Genomic DNA, 16957 nt, shown 5'->3' with positions numbered 1-16957 from the left:
TTGAAGATGTTATTTAATTATAAGTTAAAGTTAATAAAACAATAAGATGGTTATAATTTTAAGTGAGGCTGTAAACGAACCGAACATTCAATGAACCGTTCGCTTATGTTCGTTTATTTAATAAATAAACGCATATGAACACAAACAAAAATTCTCACTCGTTTAGTTAAAAGAACGAGCATAAATCATAACCTCGTTCGTTCATTTAAATTTATTTATGTTCATATATGTTCAGTTGTGTATATTTATTTTTTTTTTGTTTATGTTTGTTTAATATGTTCATAAACATAAACGAACGAATATGATTAATATAACTTGTTAAACGAATGAAAATAAACATAAAAATTCGTTTGTTTATCTGTTTGTATTTATTCGTTTGTTCGAACAATCGTTGTTTGTATATATTCCTTTTTACGACCATTGAAAATGTAAAACATTTAGATTTTAGGACTTAGGAGCCGGACAAAAATAACTAACCAAATTGGGCTTTTATGTAAATTGTTTAACCCCAGAGATTGCAAACCCGGATCCATTGGGCCGTCCATTAAGATTTAGGGTTCGCTAAATAGCCCCACCCCATCCCCTTTCTTTCATTATACCGTCGGCTAGGGTTTTATAACTGAAAAAGGAAAAACACAACAAACCCAAGCTATCCGATCACCATGAGAGCCAAGGTAAGTTCTCCTGCTGTGAATTATCAACTGTTTTTTGTTTACATATGTGTTAATTGAATTCTTTTTGATGAAATTGGTTGATTTGTAATTCGTCAGTGGAAGAAGAAGAGAATGAGGAGATTGAAGAGGAAGCGCCGAAAGATGAGGCAGAGATCTAAGTAATAATATGTTTGTTTGGAATAATAATCTGCCAGACTTTTTGAAGGAATCATCACCATCGTGTCAATTTCCGTTTCATATTTTTCTATTCGAACATGTCGTAATCAGTACTGTTTAGTTTTGTTATGGTTTTTGGATTCTGTTATTTTAATGGTGCGAGTTTAGTTAATTTCCCAATTCATGGATCTGGATTTTGAAACCTAGCAAATTGTTTGAATTCAAATCTATTTTAGAACCTTCGATCAAGATCCGTCAAAGTGAAATTAATTTGTGTTACATTTAATCAAAACCCAATCTCAAAATTGGGTTGAAATTCACAAAATGAGAAGTGTTATCGGGACCAATCTGTTTTGTTTTCAATATTACAAAATGAATTATCAAATTCTCTCATATCTATTTGTAGCATTAGGTAGGGTTGAGATTGGCTCTAGGAAGATGTTTAGTTATGAGGATTTGATAAAAGCTTTATTCATTGGCTACTATTGTGCTCCATCTACCATTGTTTTCTCTGGTGCATATTCTTCATGCTAGAAATGGAGTTTTCATTGCATCTTATAAAAGACTTGTGAATTTGTATTGAAAATAGATAAGGAGTCGATTGCAAAGCTTACTCACAAGACAACCTAGCCATGTTCAATAATATTTGTAAGTTCTGAATGTGTATGATCCAACTTTTCTTCTTTGTGAGGCTAAAGGCAGCAGTAGAATTTCTATCACGGGGTCTGTAACATTTCTAACACCCTAGTAACTAGGGATGAGCTTTGGAACCGGAACCGGTTTTCCTATATTATAAGAACCGGGAACCGGACCGCCGGTTCTAGCGCCTGTTTCGGTTCCGGTTCCGGTTTTTCGGTTATTTTCAAAATAGAACCGGTTGAAATACTATAGATTATATGTTATCTTCTAGAACTTGTAAATGATTCAATATTTAACCAAATTATGACTTTTACATTCTAAATTGAAGTACAAACATTAAATTACATGATGAAAAAAGAATCAAGTAATTCTGACTTCATATGAGTAAGTTAAGCGCATTTTAAAAGCGGGGACAGATTCCAAAAAAATAAAAAATGCCGAAACAGAAAAAACGCAGCACTGATATGTTGTCTTCCGGGGTCTATAACTAATTCAATATCTAACCAAAATATGTGTTTTTATAGTCTAAAATGAACTACAAACATCAAATTACGTGCTGGAAAAAAATTTAAATAATTCTGACGTCATATGAATGAGTTATACACATTTAAAAAATGGGACATATTCAAAAAAACAAAAAAATAATGCTGAAATAAAAAAAACGCAACATCGATATGTTTTTTTTCGGGGCATGTGTCTGATTCCATATCTAACAAAAACATATGTTTGTACCGTCAAAAATAAATTACAAACTCCAAATTACATGTTGGAAAAAAAATCAAATAATTTCGACTTCATATGAGCGAAATCATACGCATTTTAAAAAATGAAAAAAATGTCAAACCTGTTCCGGTCTTTAGAACCGGGACCGGTTTTCATAAAAATGGAGAACCGATGACCGGACTTATTACCAATTCCGGTTCCGGTTCCGGTTCCGGCGGTTCTAATGCTCATCCCTATTAGTAACACTCCTAACATTCAATTTCTTTTTTCATTTTCTAATTTAATTTAATTACTTTATCTTAATATAGAAACTTTTTTGTGCATAAATATTAAATGAATTTTATTTAGAGAATGTATTAATAATTGTATAATGATTTCTTATTACTTTTAAGTAATGATTATTTGAAAACTATTTTTTATTACTTTTGATTTTTTTAATAATTATTTAATTACTTTTAATTTATCTGATTAATATAAACACAAAAAAATTGTGATAACGACTTAGATTAAACAACAAGGAAAATAAAACTTCAACAAAACATTTATGATCTAAAATGAAATCACTCAGATTTTTTTTGAATTAGATTTATAAAAATAATAACATTATATGTTGTTAATGAGGAATATTTTTTATTACATGGGAAATAATTGTAAAAAATAAATTAAGAGACTCATTAAAATCCCACATTGGTAGGTAAATGAAAGGACACTCGATATAGGCTATTAAAATTTTGACGGAGATAAATGACGACGTGTGGATCTTCACGACCTGATTTTCACTTCATGACGTTTTTCTCATGTTTAGTAAACCCTAGCCACCGATTGAGGTTGGTAACGGTAGTCTGAAGGAGCAACGACGAAGGTCGTCTTTCCGACAGTGAAAGGAAAGAGAGTAAATTGTCGACTGCCTAAAACGAGGCTATTCACAGTGATGTGATAGTGAGCAACGACGAACATCGTTTTTTCCCCTTTGGCTCTCCCTTTCTGTTCTCCATCTGGATGGTGGTTACAGGTCGCGAGTAGGTTGTTTACGGTAGGCCTCCGGACCAATAACATTCATTTCTCACCTTCTCTCTCTTCTCAGCAACACAGTGACGAGTCTCCGGTGGCAAGCCCTCTAGCGAGCGATAGGGGGCGGTGTTCCAAGTTGCTTAGCAAGTTTGACGAGTGTATTTGATGAGCCACTCCACTTAGCCTTAGAGTATTGCATTGAATATTTCTTACCATATATTGTGTTGCGATAATCCATGGGTATTAGCATTAATTTTTTAATTATTAGAAACCATTAATACTTTTTTAAGTTTTCAAATACTAAACCATTCATATTTAGAAACAAACATCAAGTTTTACGATTTTTTTTTCTTTTTTTCCTTTTCAGAAAGCAACGAAGTTTATAACAATGGAAGAATGTTTGTTAACATTTAGGAGTAAAAAATGGTTTGGTTATTGGTTGTTGACTTTGAACCTACAAATCATTGTTTATTTGTGGATTTCTTGTTTTTTTTATTTGTAAATTCCACAAAAGTCATTAGATGAAAATTAGGTTTTTAATCTGTTGTATTTATAGTTTATAATTGGTTCAATTTGTTACAAATCTGTATGATATGTTGATTTTATCAGTTATCACACTTTTTTATGTTGATTTTATCAGTTATCACACTTTTTTTTACGTGTCAAAATTGATTAATAAAAAAACTAAAATAAATTGATTTTTGTGATAACTTTTACAAAATATAGTGATTATTATGCTCTTAGATATAAGATTCATCTTATCAATATAATTTTTATATTCAAATAATACTATACTAAATTAAATATGATTAAAAATAAATTAATTTTTGTGATAATTTTTACAAAATATAATGATTATTGTGCTCTTAGATATAAGATTCATCTTATCAATATGACTTTTATATTCAAATAATACTATACTAAATTAAATATGTACATAATCAGTGAAGCTATCGGATTGTTCAATTAGTACGGTACTACCAACCAAACATGTTAGCTACCAAATATGTTGGCTACAACTTTTTTGGTTCGGTTGGTAGCATGTTGGTTGGTTTTCCGTGGTACAATTTGACAGCCCTAAACTAAATCTTCTTATAAGTCATTATATTTTAGAGAATATATAATTATACAAAGTTGCACAAAAGTCATTGTATTTTAGAAAATTATCATATCTTTTAAAATGTTGACATCTAAAATGTGATTTCAGTCAAAATATCACATCATCATGGTATATCAGAATGTCATGTCATCATAATTGTCATATAAACAGACAATTTAATTGGTCAGTAGAATGTCATGTCATCATAATTGTCATATAAACAGACGATTTAATTGGTCAGTAGAATGTCATGTCATCATAATTGTCATATAAAGAGACAATTTAATTGGTCAGTTAAGATGTCAAAATTGTAACAATTTGAAAAATAGAATATCAAACTTAAGACAAAAATAATATAGTATCAAAATCGAATTTTCATATAGACTTAACTAATTATGTGGAATTTACCTTTTTTATTATTTTTTGTTTTTATTTTTATAAATTTATTAACAGTATTGCTAAATTTTAACAAAACATATAAACTCATCAATAGTATATACTATAAACCACCAATTTCATATTCCACATATCTCATAAAATCACCATTATGTTGAAATTATATAAAAAATGTCCTTGAAATTATATTTTGTACTCCTTAGAAAAGATATCTTTTAACAATTTTTTGGTAAATCATAAGATATATGACATACCTGAAAACGTATTTTGTATATAGTTTCAAACCATGATGAATCCATTTTATAGGGTATGTTGGATGTCTTGTGAACGAGGGAAATATGAAGATGGTGGTTAATAATAAGTTTGACAATCGGGTTGTGTTTGGATTCACGAGTCAGAAAACATAAATTCAATCTAATCCATATAATATATGGGTTGGCGGGTTGAAAACTTCAACCCAACCCAACCCTTTTAATCTGTTTAACTATATGAGTTCGTTAATTCACAGATTAGTGGGTCGAACCCACCCGCATGACTCGTTTAATAAATAAACAACACGTTTTTAAAAAAATGAGGTTTTCCAACACAAAGTCATTAAATGATTAAAATCATTAACATAAAGTCATAAAGTCATTAACATTCAAATAAAACTGAAAAATAAAAACATTCATACAAAGTTCAATTGTTCAAAAATATTCAAAAACCAATTCGATAATTCATTAATGCTAATATTCTCACTTCTTCCTCTAACACCGACTTCTTCATGACGACCTTCAAATAGAATCAATATTTAAAAATAAATTTATGATATTTTGAAAGTACATAAATAATTTTGTCTTTTGCTATCTGTACTAAAAAGAACTCACCTAATAACTACTTAAGGTATGTTGAGATTTATAGCCTACTTATTGTTTTCGTTGAAGTTCAAATTCATTAGATTTTGAGTTAGGTTGTCAACAACCACAACCAAATCAACTTAGCGAGTGAGCAAGAGTGGTCGATTTGTGTGTTTTCCAACTTTTCTCCCATTGGTTGGTGGTGTGCAAGTTGAATAGCTAACAAGTTGACGACATGTGGTAAGGGCGTCTTGTGAATTTTGAGGGCCATGTACGGAAATAAAAATGAACCCCTGAATATAAGTTTTTTTACGAGCAAAATTTGTTAATACCATAGTAAATCTATAGATGTTATAAAAACAATCGAAACAAATAAACGATGAGTTAGACATTTTGAACTTTCAATATATTTGAATTATATCTAAAGGTTTAATTAATATTTAAGAAAACATGTTTTATACTCCGGATGATCTTTATGAACAATAAACCTTTGGGGTTTATACTTTTGGCCCAAAAATTACTATACTTTGACAAATGTGGTCCCTGCTCTTCCCTCCAGCCCTTTACGTGGCAGAATGTAGGGTTGTTTTATGTATCAACAGGACACCTAGCCGCCACCTCCTTTCCCCTTACTACGTCCAAATATAACTCCATCTCACATTCGATTATCACCTCATAGTCAATTATTCATCTTCGATCGCCCTTTTTTCCATCAATGAGAAATGCTAAAAACACAGATGATTCACCATCTCTACCGTTGTTTCACCTATACCTTACGATAACCATTTTCAAATTTGTACAAAACAATTGATTCTCTCATGTTCTACCACATCTCTGCTTCGCCTCCTTCCTGCTTTCGGTCGTTGATGACCGAAAAATCAGGTATGTGACCACAACTTTGTCCACTGATGCCTAATTGAGTTCTCAATGAAACATCTCAGTGTCTCCTATTCCTCTATCTCTTCCGCTCGATTACTTGCTCTTATTAACTTTCTCGTCGTTAGTTTCAATCTTATTATAGACTTAGGGTTCCACCTCTACACCACAATCAAGTACTATTTACAAATCTCGAATGGTCAAAATTAAACCTAAATCTCCCATAGGATCCAGGAAACTTCCAAGTTCGCTCAACACTATACATGTTTGTGTTCTTCATTAGTTAAATATTTCTTAATGAAGGTTTGGAGTTAAAGGTCAAGAAGAATTTGATTTTGATTTTACGTTTTATCTTTTCATAGTTTTTTTTATCTTTTGATTTTGGCTGTTTTTTTTTTCAGTTTTAGATTGTTCATTTGATCCAAAACAAGAAATAGTCTTGGTTTATAAAATAACACTTACTCCGTTTAATAGAAAAATTCATAGATTTTTACAAAATTACCTTTATGTGTCGATGATTACATCCATGGAGTTGGAAACGAATTACCCTAAGGAGTTGTGGTTACAACTCCTGAAATAGCACAAGTAATGTCTCAAAAAATAAAATTCAACACTTTTGGAGGGAACCATGTGTGTTCAGCTGGAAGACTTGCAATGCTTAGAGTCCTTGACAAAGCAAATCTCCAAAAACATTGTGCTGATGTGGGCTCTCATTTGTTTGGGAGATTGAAAGATCTTCAACAAAACATGATTGTAATAATTTGATCTTCAACTTTATATTTCATGAACATTTCCTTATTTATTTTGCTTTACAAGATGTTGATGTTGTAGTTTAATGATTGGAGATGTGAGAGGGAGAGGATTGATGGTGTGAATTGAACTTGTGACTATTCTGAAAGAGAAGACACCGGCAATGGGTGAAACTGCCATTTTGTTTAAAAACTATGAGGTATATTATGTATGCATGAAAACTTCGAATTACCCATTTTGACTTGGATATAACTATTTTTATGTTCATTGTGAATGAAGAGCATGGGGTTCTGGTTGGAAAAGGTGGATTACATGGGGATGTTTTCACAATAAAACCATCTATGTGATGTGGAAAGGTAAAGAAAGAGTTTATTCCATATTTTTTAAGATATTTGTGTCATGTTTGTTTATTGTCGGGTACAAATATCAATATCCATATATGGTGCTATTAATGATGGGATGCAAACTCAGAGTCTTTTTCCCATGTACATGTTGCTGGCAAGAGTTGTCCCTACTACAAATGTTAAGGTATTGCTGTCAACTTTTACTTTTGGGCAAAACCTTCTATTTTTATCCTTTATGTCTTATATAATGCCAAATGAGCAATTCTTTTCTAGACACGGTGTACAACTGTTTATCGCTTCAGTCGAGCATGTAAATTGATAGCTTTTGGTGGGGACGACACCACAAGTTCAACAAAATTTATTCTCCATGAGACGAATAAACTATAAACAACGGCTAAATTTGGCTCTCTTGTTGTTTTGTAGGTTAGTTGTGGTATGACATTGTTTATAATTGTGGTTACATTTGGAGAAACATTGTGTATAAGTTTGTTTCAATTTCAAATTTTGGTCTACTTTTGCAGCTGATACGACAAATCTTCAAGGGATTGATCTAACATAGGACCACATGTTTTCCGCCTCATGTAAGGTGTGCTATAAATGGGTAAACTTCATAATATTTGTATTCAGATATATAATTTTTACGTGCTTGACAGTGAATCGTGTGGGTTATTGCTTATTTGGGAAGATTCCAATGGATTTGCTTCAATCTTCATGGGAAAAATCTTGAACATTATGTTTAGGGGGAAGAGGTGGGATGATGTCAACTGTTATTAAGTAGTTTTGGTTTATGAATGTATGTTTGATGTTATATATAAACAATATGTATCAAGTAAAGTTAGAGAAGAGTGATGTCAGTGAAAATCCATGAACATTATATGCGTTACTTTTGTAAAAAACATATGCTACTCAAAGATAAGGGTTTAACAACCTACTATTTTGTCTCGGTTTTATAAACTTTTTAAAGAATAATGTCTTAATTGGAAAAAAGATAAAAGTAAAATCCTACCTATAGTCATGTAGGTTAGACCAATGACTCTTGATCTAGGCTTTCTTTCCCGTTCCTTGTTTGGTTGTGGCTCTAGAGTTGGATCATCTGTCCGAGTGTTTATCTCACCTATAAGTACATACGGTTATGCATTCCTTAGATTGTTGGTTATGTATCTTAGATATAGGATGTTGCTATGTTGTAGTAATCTGTTAGATATGTATCATGGTATATAGGATGTTTCTATGTTGTAGTGACATGTTATATTTGTATCCTGATATATAGGATGTTGCTATGATGTAGTGATCTGTTAGATCTGTATCTTAGTACATAGGATGATACTATGTTGTAGTGATCTGTTAGATATGTATCCTGGTACATAGGATGATGCTATGTGGTAGGGATCTATAGATCTATATGACTATATGTACATGTTGGTTATCTTTTAGTGGAGTGCCTTAGGGACTATAAGTGGTCATGTATGATAGCCTGAGAACTCTTGATCTAGCCTTTCTTGTTTGTTCCTTGTTTAACTGTGGCTCTAACGTAGGATTATCTGCTCGGGTGGCTATCTCACCTCTTGTTACTTATGGTTCCGCACTTCATGGAGGTTAGCTGGTAGCGGGACAATGTGCGGTGTGAGGACTAGTAGGCGGTAGTAAGTTGTATGATTGTTATTTGCATGTATTATGTGCCTACTTGATCCTTTATGGCTATATGTTGACATATGGTGGTAGTGGGTTGAGGCGGTCCTGTTGTGTGCCGTAGGCCAAGGTACCTGGTGCGGTCCAGGTGTAAACCATAGGCATGGAGGCTCGGGACTAGCAGTTGGGTGAGTAGGTAGGCCAACAGACCCTGGGCATTCCAATTTGATGATTATGGGCCGTTATGCACGTTTGTATCCTCCTTAATAAATAAAGATTTTTTTTGTCATATGTCACATTTTGCTCATGTAATTTTATGGTTATTTTAAATTAATTTTTATTCAACATGTCATTTTATGGTTTTTTTCGTTTTATTAAATTGTAAATAGTATTTATATTTAATAATAATTGCATATCAATTTCATTAATGAACTTTCCTTCTAATTTCAAAATTACAAAATTAAAGATTCATTAATTTTCTTTATTTATTTATCTAAATTATTTGTTTAAATTTAAAAGAGAAAAAAAAAACACTTTAATTTTTATAATTCTATATTTTCTCACTTTTCTTAAAAATTCATATTTTTCAAATGTTTAGAATTTTGTATTTAGGTTTTTTTTTTAAATAAATTCATGTAATATATGAGTCTCACAACTAGTGTTTATTATATGAGGTATTTTGGGGGAAACTCACTGATCCTTGTGTTTACCTAGTTGGTTACTGTTTTATTTATCATTTTTCGTCACGGGAATGTGTAATGTGAAGACGTGACCGTACACATTCATCAGTGACAATGAAGATTTTGCGCTTTAATGTTACTCTGATTTTTCAATAAATGTATTTGGAATAAACGGTTTTCTTAATAATGGATTTATAATTGGGAGTCTTTACTGTAATAAAAAAAAAATTGGTATATATATATATATATATATATATATATATATATATATATATATATATATATATATATATATGAAACCAACATTATGTCATTTTATTTATATGCTTGATTAAATATGCTAAGATTTAAGGGAATTGATTGATAACTTTTGAGATTTCTAAAAAACTATAAAGAAATCCAAGTAGAACAATCACAATATCTAATCCAAAACATGTTAACATTACATAAAACAAACACATAAAAACATTATAAGCAAATTATGTTGGCCACCAAAGGGTTTCTAGCACAGCGGTATCTAGTATTGTCCAATCTCTTGAAGGTTGAAGTGAAATTTAAGAAGTAGTTTAATAGTATGTTAGATTTTTATATACAACTTTCTGAACATAAAGTAGTAGTTGAGGAGGTAGGTTATTGCCCTTTCTCTAACAGAAGTTATGGGGTTAGATTTTTTGAGACCGTGACATCCTCCTAACCCCCACCGTTTCGTTGTTTTTTTTCCTTACTACAAGCATCTTAACAAATAGTTGCATTTACATGAAAAAAATTATTCTCATGGCAAACACATACATCTGAAAGACAATGGAAGTGCCAATGATTATTCTGGAAATATGCCTATATAAAATAAAATGGTTGGCTAAAAGACACCCTATTTTAAAAAAATTATTAGGACCAATATCACTTTAATTTATGAAATTCTTGAATGGTTGTTATTTGAGTTTTATTGACATCTATAATCTTGAACAAGTTGCAATGGAAGCTTCGATCGAAAACTAACGCAAAAGTCAAAAGATTTGTTTCGATGTATGGTGAAGACTGAAATATTGCGAGTATAGTTGTATGACAATTTCATTTTAATGATTGTCAAAATATATGACATCATGAATATGCTTTATCACCCGAAAAGAGAAAAGAAACACAAAATGAAAGGTGGAGAAAGATCCCCATAAACAAAATAATAACCATGAAATAATGTTTTACAAGTTTTAATAACCATGAAATAATGTTTTACAAGTTTTACTTTTCGACTATTTATTTGAAGCTTTTACATTTTATTTATGCTTAATAACAACCAAGAAAAGAATACACTATCATAATGTTTATGACCATGAAACCAATATGGTAATGAAGATTTTTTTTCCTTTAGTTATATTTCGATTAAATGTTTATCTCATTTTCAGTTGTAATAATAAAACATTACAAGACGATTGAGATGCATTTCGTGATAGATTATCTGATTATTATGATTTGAGATGGTAATAAATACCTTTTAATGACGTTCTTAAAAAAATCACCTTTAGATTAACATATCTAGCCACTAAATCTTTACCACTTAAAATTACACATTTACACTTTTGAAGACGTCTTTTCTTTTCTACAAAAACAACTCTTTCCGATATATTTATTTTAAGTAGTTTTCATAACTCCAATAGAAAAAAAAAAAATAAAAAAAAAAATTGTTTGAGTAGGTGGATTGAGAAGCGCATAGATGATATATGGGTTTCATCCCACATCGCTGAAAAACGAAAAATAGGAGAGGAGGTGAGGCTATAAAAAGAGAGATGTGGGCAACGTTATGAAGCATCTTTGCGCTTGGGGCAATGACGCAGCTAATGAGGTAATAACCGAGGCGCGTCAATTGCTGGTTGAAAACTATTTCCAAACCCCCTCCTTGGCCTTGGGTCTCCCTTGGCCATCGAGAATTTCTGGAAGGGCTCCCTTAATTGGGTAAAGCCCTACAATCTAAAAGTTTTTAAATATTCTTATTATATATATTTTTTGTTTCATAAATATTATATTGAATTTAATAATCTAAACCTGAAATGTAAAATAAAAGATGAAAATGGGAATTAACGTTTCAGTTACTTTGAACTAAGACGGAGGATGCCCTTCTTTGGATCTTAGTTCGTTGATATAAATCCGAACCTCTTCTGCTATCATACGTTTCATGATCGTTACCAGACACGTGTTCTCCATCTCCACCGTCGACTTCTCCTCCACGTCATCATCCACCTCTGCGTTCTTTTCTGTTATTACTTGTTCTTCCACCGTTTTGATTTTGATATCCCCGGGTGGCAAAAGCGTCAGAGCCGTCGGAGGTCCGTCGCAACTGCTGTGGTCGGAGTTACGGGAGCATTGCTTCTTGGATGCAGGAAGATGATCCGACTGGGTTGACTCGCTGGATCCATCTGTGAGTGGTCGTTTCGCAACGGCAACGGCAACGGCAAAGCCGGAGTTTGAGACGCCTCGTCGGCGGAGAGTGGAGTTCCAGTGGTTTTTAATCGCGTTATCAGTGCGGCCAGGGAGGAGCCTGGAGATCGTTGACCACTTGTTGCCATGGATTGCATGTGCTCTGACGATGACGTCGTCCTCTTCACGAGTAAATGGACGGTGCTCCACGTCAGGACTGAGCTGATTGCACCACCGGAGACGGCAGGATTTTCCAGATCGGCCTGGGATACTAGAACTGATGAGGGACCAATTGCGCGGTCCATGTTGCTCCACCAGTTTCATGAGGGTGGCGTCCTCTTGTGGGCTCCAGGATCCCTTGATCTTGCCTCCTACTACTCCTCCTCCGCCGTCGTCTGATGTCGCCATGAAATGTAATTTGAGATTTTGGAGGATTTGAATTTTGAAGTGATGCAGATGGGTGTAATTGAAACGGTTGAGGGATGGAGGGTGGGTGGGGGTTATGAAGAGGAAGAAGAAGAAGAAGAAGTGAAGGAGAGGTTAGGTTTAACCGTTCAGGAAGGCCAGGGGGAGTAGTTGGCATGAACCATAAACTGCTCGTGCGTCTGTTTCATTTATTTATTTTATTTGGAGACGGTTAAAACTAACATTAAATTCCTAACAAACTTTGCTTCACCTAATACTTTTGTTTTGTTTGGCTTAATTTTTGTTTTTTGTTTATCAATGCATATAGTTAAGAATTTAATTTTACAACGATATGTTACCCACAATTTTAATTGATACTCTGTTACCCACAGTTTAATTTTACAACGATTTGTTTTTTATATGTTTTATAGGTCCCGATATTAAAATTGCAATATAATTTATTAATTTTTACATATATTTTGGTGTTTAATTGCAATAATACGATGGCGTATTTTCAGTTTTTGTTTGAAATTTTTATGCAATCACTAAAGTAAAAATTCATTTATTTCTATTTGATACATGATAATAACAAATAAATAAAAATAATATATGTTTTTTTTTTTTTAATTTTGTTGGAATATTATATAGTTTGAAAATACGTTGTTATTTTTATATCCAATATTTTTATTGGATTTAATTAGAATTATTTAAAAAAATTAACCGTATACATATATTAAACTATAGATAAAAAAATATGATATTTATATTTAATTGGTGCATGGGTGGTATTATAAAACAATAATCTGAGATTCGGGAGGCATCCAAATCTTACCTTATGTTGGTTGCAACTGAATCTAATTATGCGAGTTGTAACAGCATTGCCAAAAAAAGAGCAAACGACACCGTTGTTGTACTTATAAATGAGTTGACAATTCTATTCTAATTTGTGCAGCTCTTGGTTGAATTTGGACTTTACTTATATGTTTTAATCTACATTTTATTTCTACCATGGACAATGCTACTTAAAAGTGAATACAACTCCCTTCCATTTTTTCTACAAATTACAATTAAAAGCTAATAAATTATTATTAGCTATCATATTTATAACACATTCAACCAACACAAAATAATAAGTCCAGGATTAACAAGAAAGTTGACAGTTTATTAGAGATTAATTTTAAACAACAGGAAGGGTTTAACTAATAATTAGATTAAAAATTAAGTAAAAAACGAGTGAGGTCGGTCGACAAGCCGTAATTCAACTGGGATGGGACTGGAAACAACATTTAGTGGCCGTAATTGTTGACCATCACAACTGTTTGGCTGCTTGCTCTTACAAACAAACTTATACTTTTCTTTTTCTACACAATAAAAATAAAAATAAAAACAATAACATATCTTTTAATAAATAAAAAATTATTTAAGTTATTATTACACTCCGGTAAATATTATTAAATCATCGCAATTTCAAAAAAGTGTATAAACTTTTGTTGCTGTTATAAATGGTAGCGAATTTTTCAATTTGTTTGACTTATATCACTTTTTTTTCGTACATTGTACTTTAAAAATTGTTTCAAATCATCAAGGTCTAGAGTTTGGATACCAGGTCTATCGATTCTCGGCTTTGTACAACAATGGACTGATTTTGATGACGTTTCTTATTTGTACTTTAGGATTTCTAATTGGCAGGAAAATTATAATTTTAGTTGAATAGGATGGCATAAAAGTTAAAAATCCTGCTATGACTTCGGCTAATTTTTTTTTCTAGCTCCTTGCTATTTTTTATTTTATTACCATTCCACTACAATAGTCACTCTCCTATGTGGGATCAACATAAATAACTTTTTCTAGCTCCTTGCTATTTTTTGGGATGAAGATTAAACCTCGCTTAATAATGACCATATATATGAGGAGGTTGATTCTAGTATACTACTATCCTATAGATTTAAACCACAAAACTTATGAGACGAAACCACCTCTATATCATATGGACAAGGTTTTACAACATCTTCATTGCTAAAATGTCTCCAAAATTTTATTAAATTGTAAACTCAAGTTCGTCCTCTATACAACTAACTTACATGGGTCTATCAATTGATAAGCGACTTGCTATTACCTATTAAACCCAAGTTTACGTTACAATAAGTAACCAATTCTCTATTGTGGTTTAAGACCCATGTATGTGGAGGCAGAAACCGAGTTTAGAAACCTTGGAGGAGACAATTAGACAAACCTACTTCTCGAATTGTGTCCCAGATCCAATAAATTTTAATGTAATGTTCCTATGTGGGATCAAGACAAAGAGCAACTTTTCAATCTTACCCATCTAACAAAAGATCAAGCACTCTACACATATAACTGATACAAGTTTGCTTTTAACAAGAATGTCAGATGGTATGAATAGAAAGAAGCTTTATAGCAATGAAATGTATGAAGGGAAGCTAAGTTTTTACATTGAAGCATATATGATTAGGTTTGAAGAAGATGCTAGTTCTCGTTGAAATGAATGGCACCCACCTTCCAAACAATGAAGGTAGTTGTAAACATGATAGTGCTTATCAAAACAACTGAAAGGATAATGAGAAACACATCCCATCCAACTGGTAGCTCAAATGTCAGCCCCTTTTTGGGCATTCCACGTTTGCTGTCATCAAACAAATTTGTTGGTGCTTCTGGAAGACCTGATCTCATCTTCCCTGATATTCTATCGTTTTCCCTCAAAGCTTCCAACACTTTGCTTCCCATCTCTGCTTTTTTAACTGGTTTTGGTTCTGAGGATCTGCTGCGAACCCTAGCCGCTTTTAGCTTCTCTCTTGCTGTTAGTTTTGATCTTTTTGGTTCGGATTCAGAGGGAGAAGATATGGATCCATTAGAAGCAGCCTCATCGGGTTGTGTCTTTTTGATAGGATCAACTTCGGAAGTGGGCAGTGACTGATTGATGGAAATGGAAACTTCAGGAATTTCTGATGTCTTTTCGGTGGTTTCTGTTGTAACCCTATCACTGTTTGAAACTGAAAGAGGTCTTTGATTTCTTGTATGTATTGGTCTTCTACTGAAAACAAGTGATGTAGAAGAAGAGGGGAAATGGCTAGCTTTCAGGCCTATGCACTCTCTTGGGACATTTTGATGCTTAGCCTGTGTGTTTACAGTTGATAATGATATTAAGTAGAAAGTTTTTCAATGGATTGAATATGTATGTTGAAATTGTCAGTTAAATAAGATAAAAGCACATATTGTTGATGGTGTGTTTCATGAATTGTATGAGTTTGTCGATCCAAAGAGGGTTGTAAGAAGGAATAGCTATGTAACACATACAGGAAACTCCTTATCCATAATATTATATCTTATCGGAAACCATAGAAATCGATTCAAAAGATAATTTTGAGCACACCATGAGTTGTTAAACTAACTCCTGAAACCCTAAACCATTTTGCTGCTAATTTTCCCTTAGTCCAGACATGCGTTGATTTTAATCAAAGTGAAAAAGCATGAAATCCTCCAACTTGAGTCATCCGAATCACGATAGCAGAATTATAAAGAGTTAAGACTAAAGGTATTATTACTCAACTGATCAACAATGAGAATCAAACTGAAACACCAAAAGGATAAGTAGAAATATAATCATTAACCAAACGAGGAAATGAGAAAGAATACGATAACATACCGTCGAAGTGAAGCCGACGAATGAATTCAAAGAGAAAACCATTGGATTTGAGGTGGAATTTTCACGTTCCAACCATCAATGGGATTCAGATTGAGAGAAACACAGGGCCAAAATATTCTGTGGCGCTAAAGTGATCCAACTACACTCTACTCTCTCAATCGTATAAAAAATTGTTATACACTAAATTACTTTTTTGTCCAATGTGTTTCGGTGTTTTTCCAGATTAGATCCAATATGTTTTTTTTCTTACAGTTTTAGTCCTTATTAGATGGTCACATAACTTTCTGAGATATTCACCAAGATGATCATTTTTTTTTCTTAATTATATTGCCATTCTTATGAAGTAAGAATAGCAAAAATATCACCATGTTTATAACTTGGTCATGTCTTCAAATGCATCATGAGTTGCGAAACGATCTTTTATAACAAAAATTGTTTCAAAACTTATTTTTGGTCATATAATAAGTTTTAAAAGCACATTATCAATTGCAAATAAGATTTCTTTTTGTTTCGAAATTTGACCTTTTTATGGAAAATTTCAAAATAGATAACGAGTTGCACAGTAAATTATTGTGTTTCAGACTCTAAGTCTAATTATTGTGTTGTTCTATACTTTCATATCACAATTTCTTTAAAGTAAACTTATTTAAGGTAAATAAATAAATT

The 16957-nt window shown here is 32.2% G+C and overlaps 2 protein-coding genes, 2 long non-coding RNA genes and 1 other non-coding gene across 9 annotated transcripts; 3 read left to right on the top strand and 2 right to left on the bottom strand.

Moving 5' to 3' along the window:
- Positions 1 to 286: 286 nt before the first annotated feature.
- LOC111879863 (uncharacterized) lies at positions 287 to 1010 on the top strand. Its single transcript, XR_002846256.2, has 2 exons — positions 287 to 674; positions 771 to 1010. It is a non-coding gene; the product is annotated as an uncharacterized LOC111879863 (long non-coding RNA).
- Positions 1011 to 6198: 5188 nt separating this feature from the next.
- LOC111879858 (uncharacterized) lies at positions 6199 to 8417 on the top strand. 5 transcript variants are annotated; one of them, XR_002846255.3, is made up of 7 exons: positions 6201 to 7163; positions 7256 to 7359; positions 7440 to 7516; positions 7632 to 7688; positions 7778 to 7927; positions 8026 to 8090; positions 8158 to 8417. It is a non-coding gene; the product is annotated as an uncharacterized LOC111879858 (long non-coding RNA). The 5 variants fall into 5 exon arrangements; XR_002846252.3 differs by having other exon boundaries at positions 7242 to 7359; XR_002846254.2 differs by having other exon boundaries at positions 6199 to 7163; positions 7256 to 7516.
- A 3198-nt stretch (positions 8418 to 11615) lies between these two features.
- On the top strand, positions 11616 to 11768 carry LOC111879901 (U4 spliceosomal RNA). The gene has a single exon (XR_002846261.1). It is a non-coding gene; the product is annotated as a U4 spliceosomal RNA (small nuclear RNA).
- Positions 11635 to 12782, bottom strand: LOC111879893 (transcription factor MYB73). Its single transcript, XM_023876324.3, has one exon. It carries the CDS (start codon positions 12628 to 12630, stop codon positions 11905 to 11907), a length of 726 nt encoding a protein of 241 aa, XP_023732092.1. The 5' UTR covers positions 12631 to 12782; the 3' UTR covers positions 11635 to 11904.
- A 2237-nt stretch (positions 12783 to 15019) lies between these two features.
- LOC111879844 (uncharacterized) lies at positions 15020 to 16450 on the bottom strand. Its single transcript, XM_023876276.2, has 2 exons — positions 16292 to 16450; positions 15020 to 15762 (listed from the first exon to the last, which is right to left on the bottom strand). Exons 1-2 carry the CDS (start codon positions 16331 to 16333, stop codon positions 15115 to 15117), a joined length of 690 nt encoding a protein of 229 aa, XP_023732044.1. The 5' UTR covers positions 16334 to 16450; the 3' UTR covers positions 15020 to 15114.
- Positions 16451 to 16957: the final 507 nt, after the last annotated feature.

Source organism: Lactuca sativa, chromosome 2, assembly GCF_002870075.4.
Source record: "Lactuca sativa cultivar Salinas chromosome 2, Lsat_Salinas_v11, whole genome shotgun sequence".
Taxonomy (NCBI): domain Eukaryota; kingdom Viridiplantae; phylum Streptophyta; class Magnoliopsida; order Asterales; family Asteraceae; genus Lactuca; species Lactuca sativa.
Note: the sequence above shows the minus strand (reverse complement) of the source record. Positions and strands in the feature narration are given on the sequence as shown.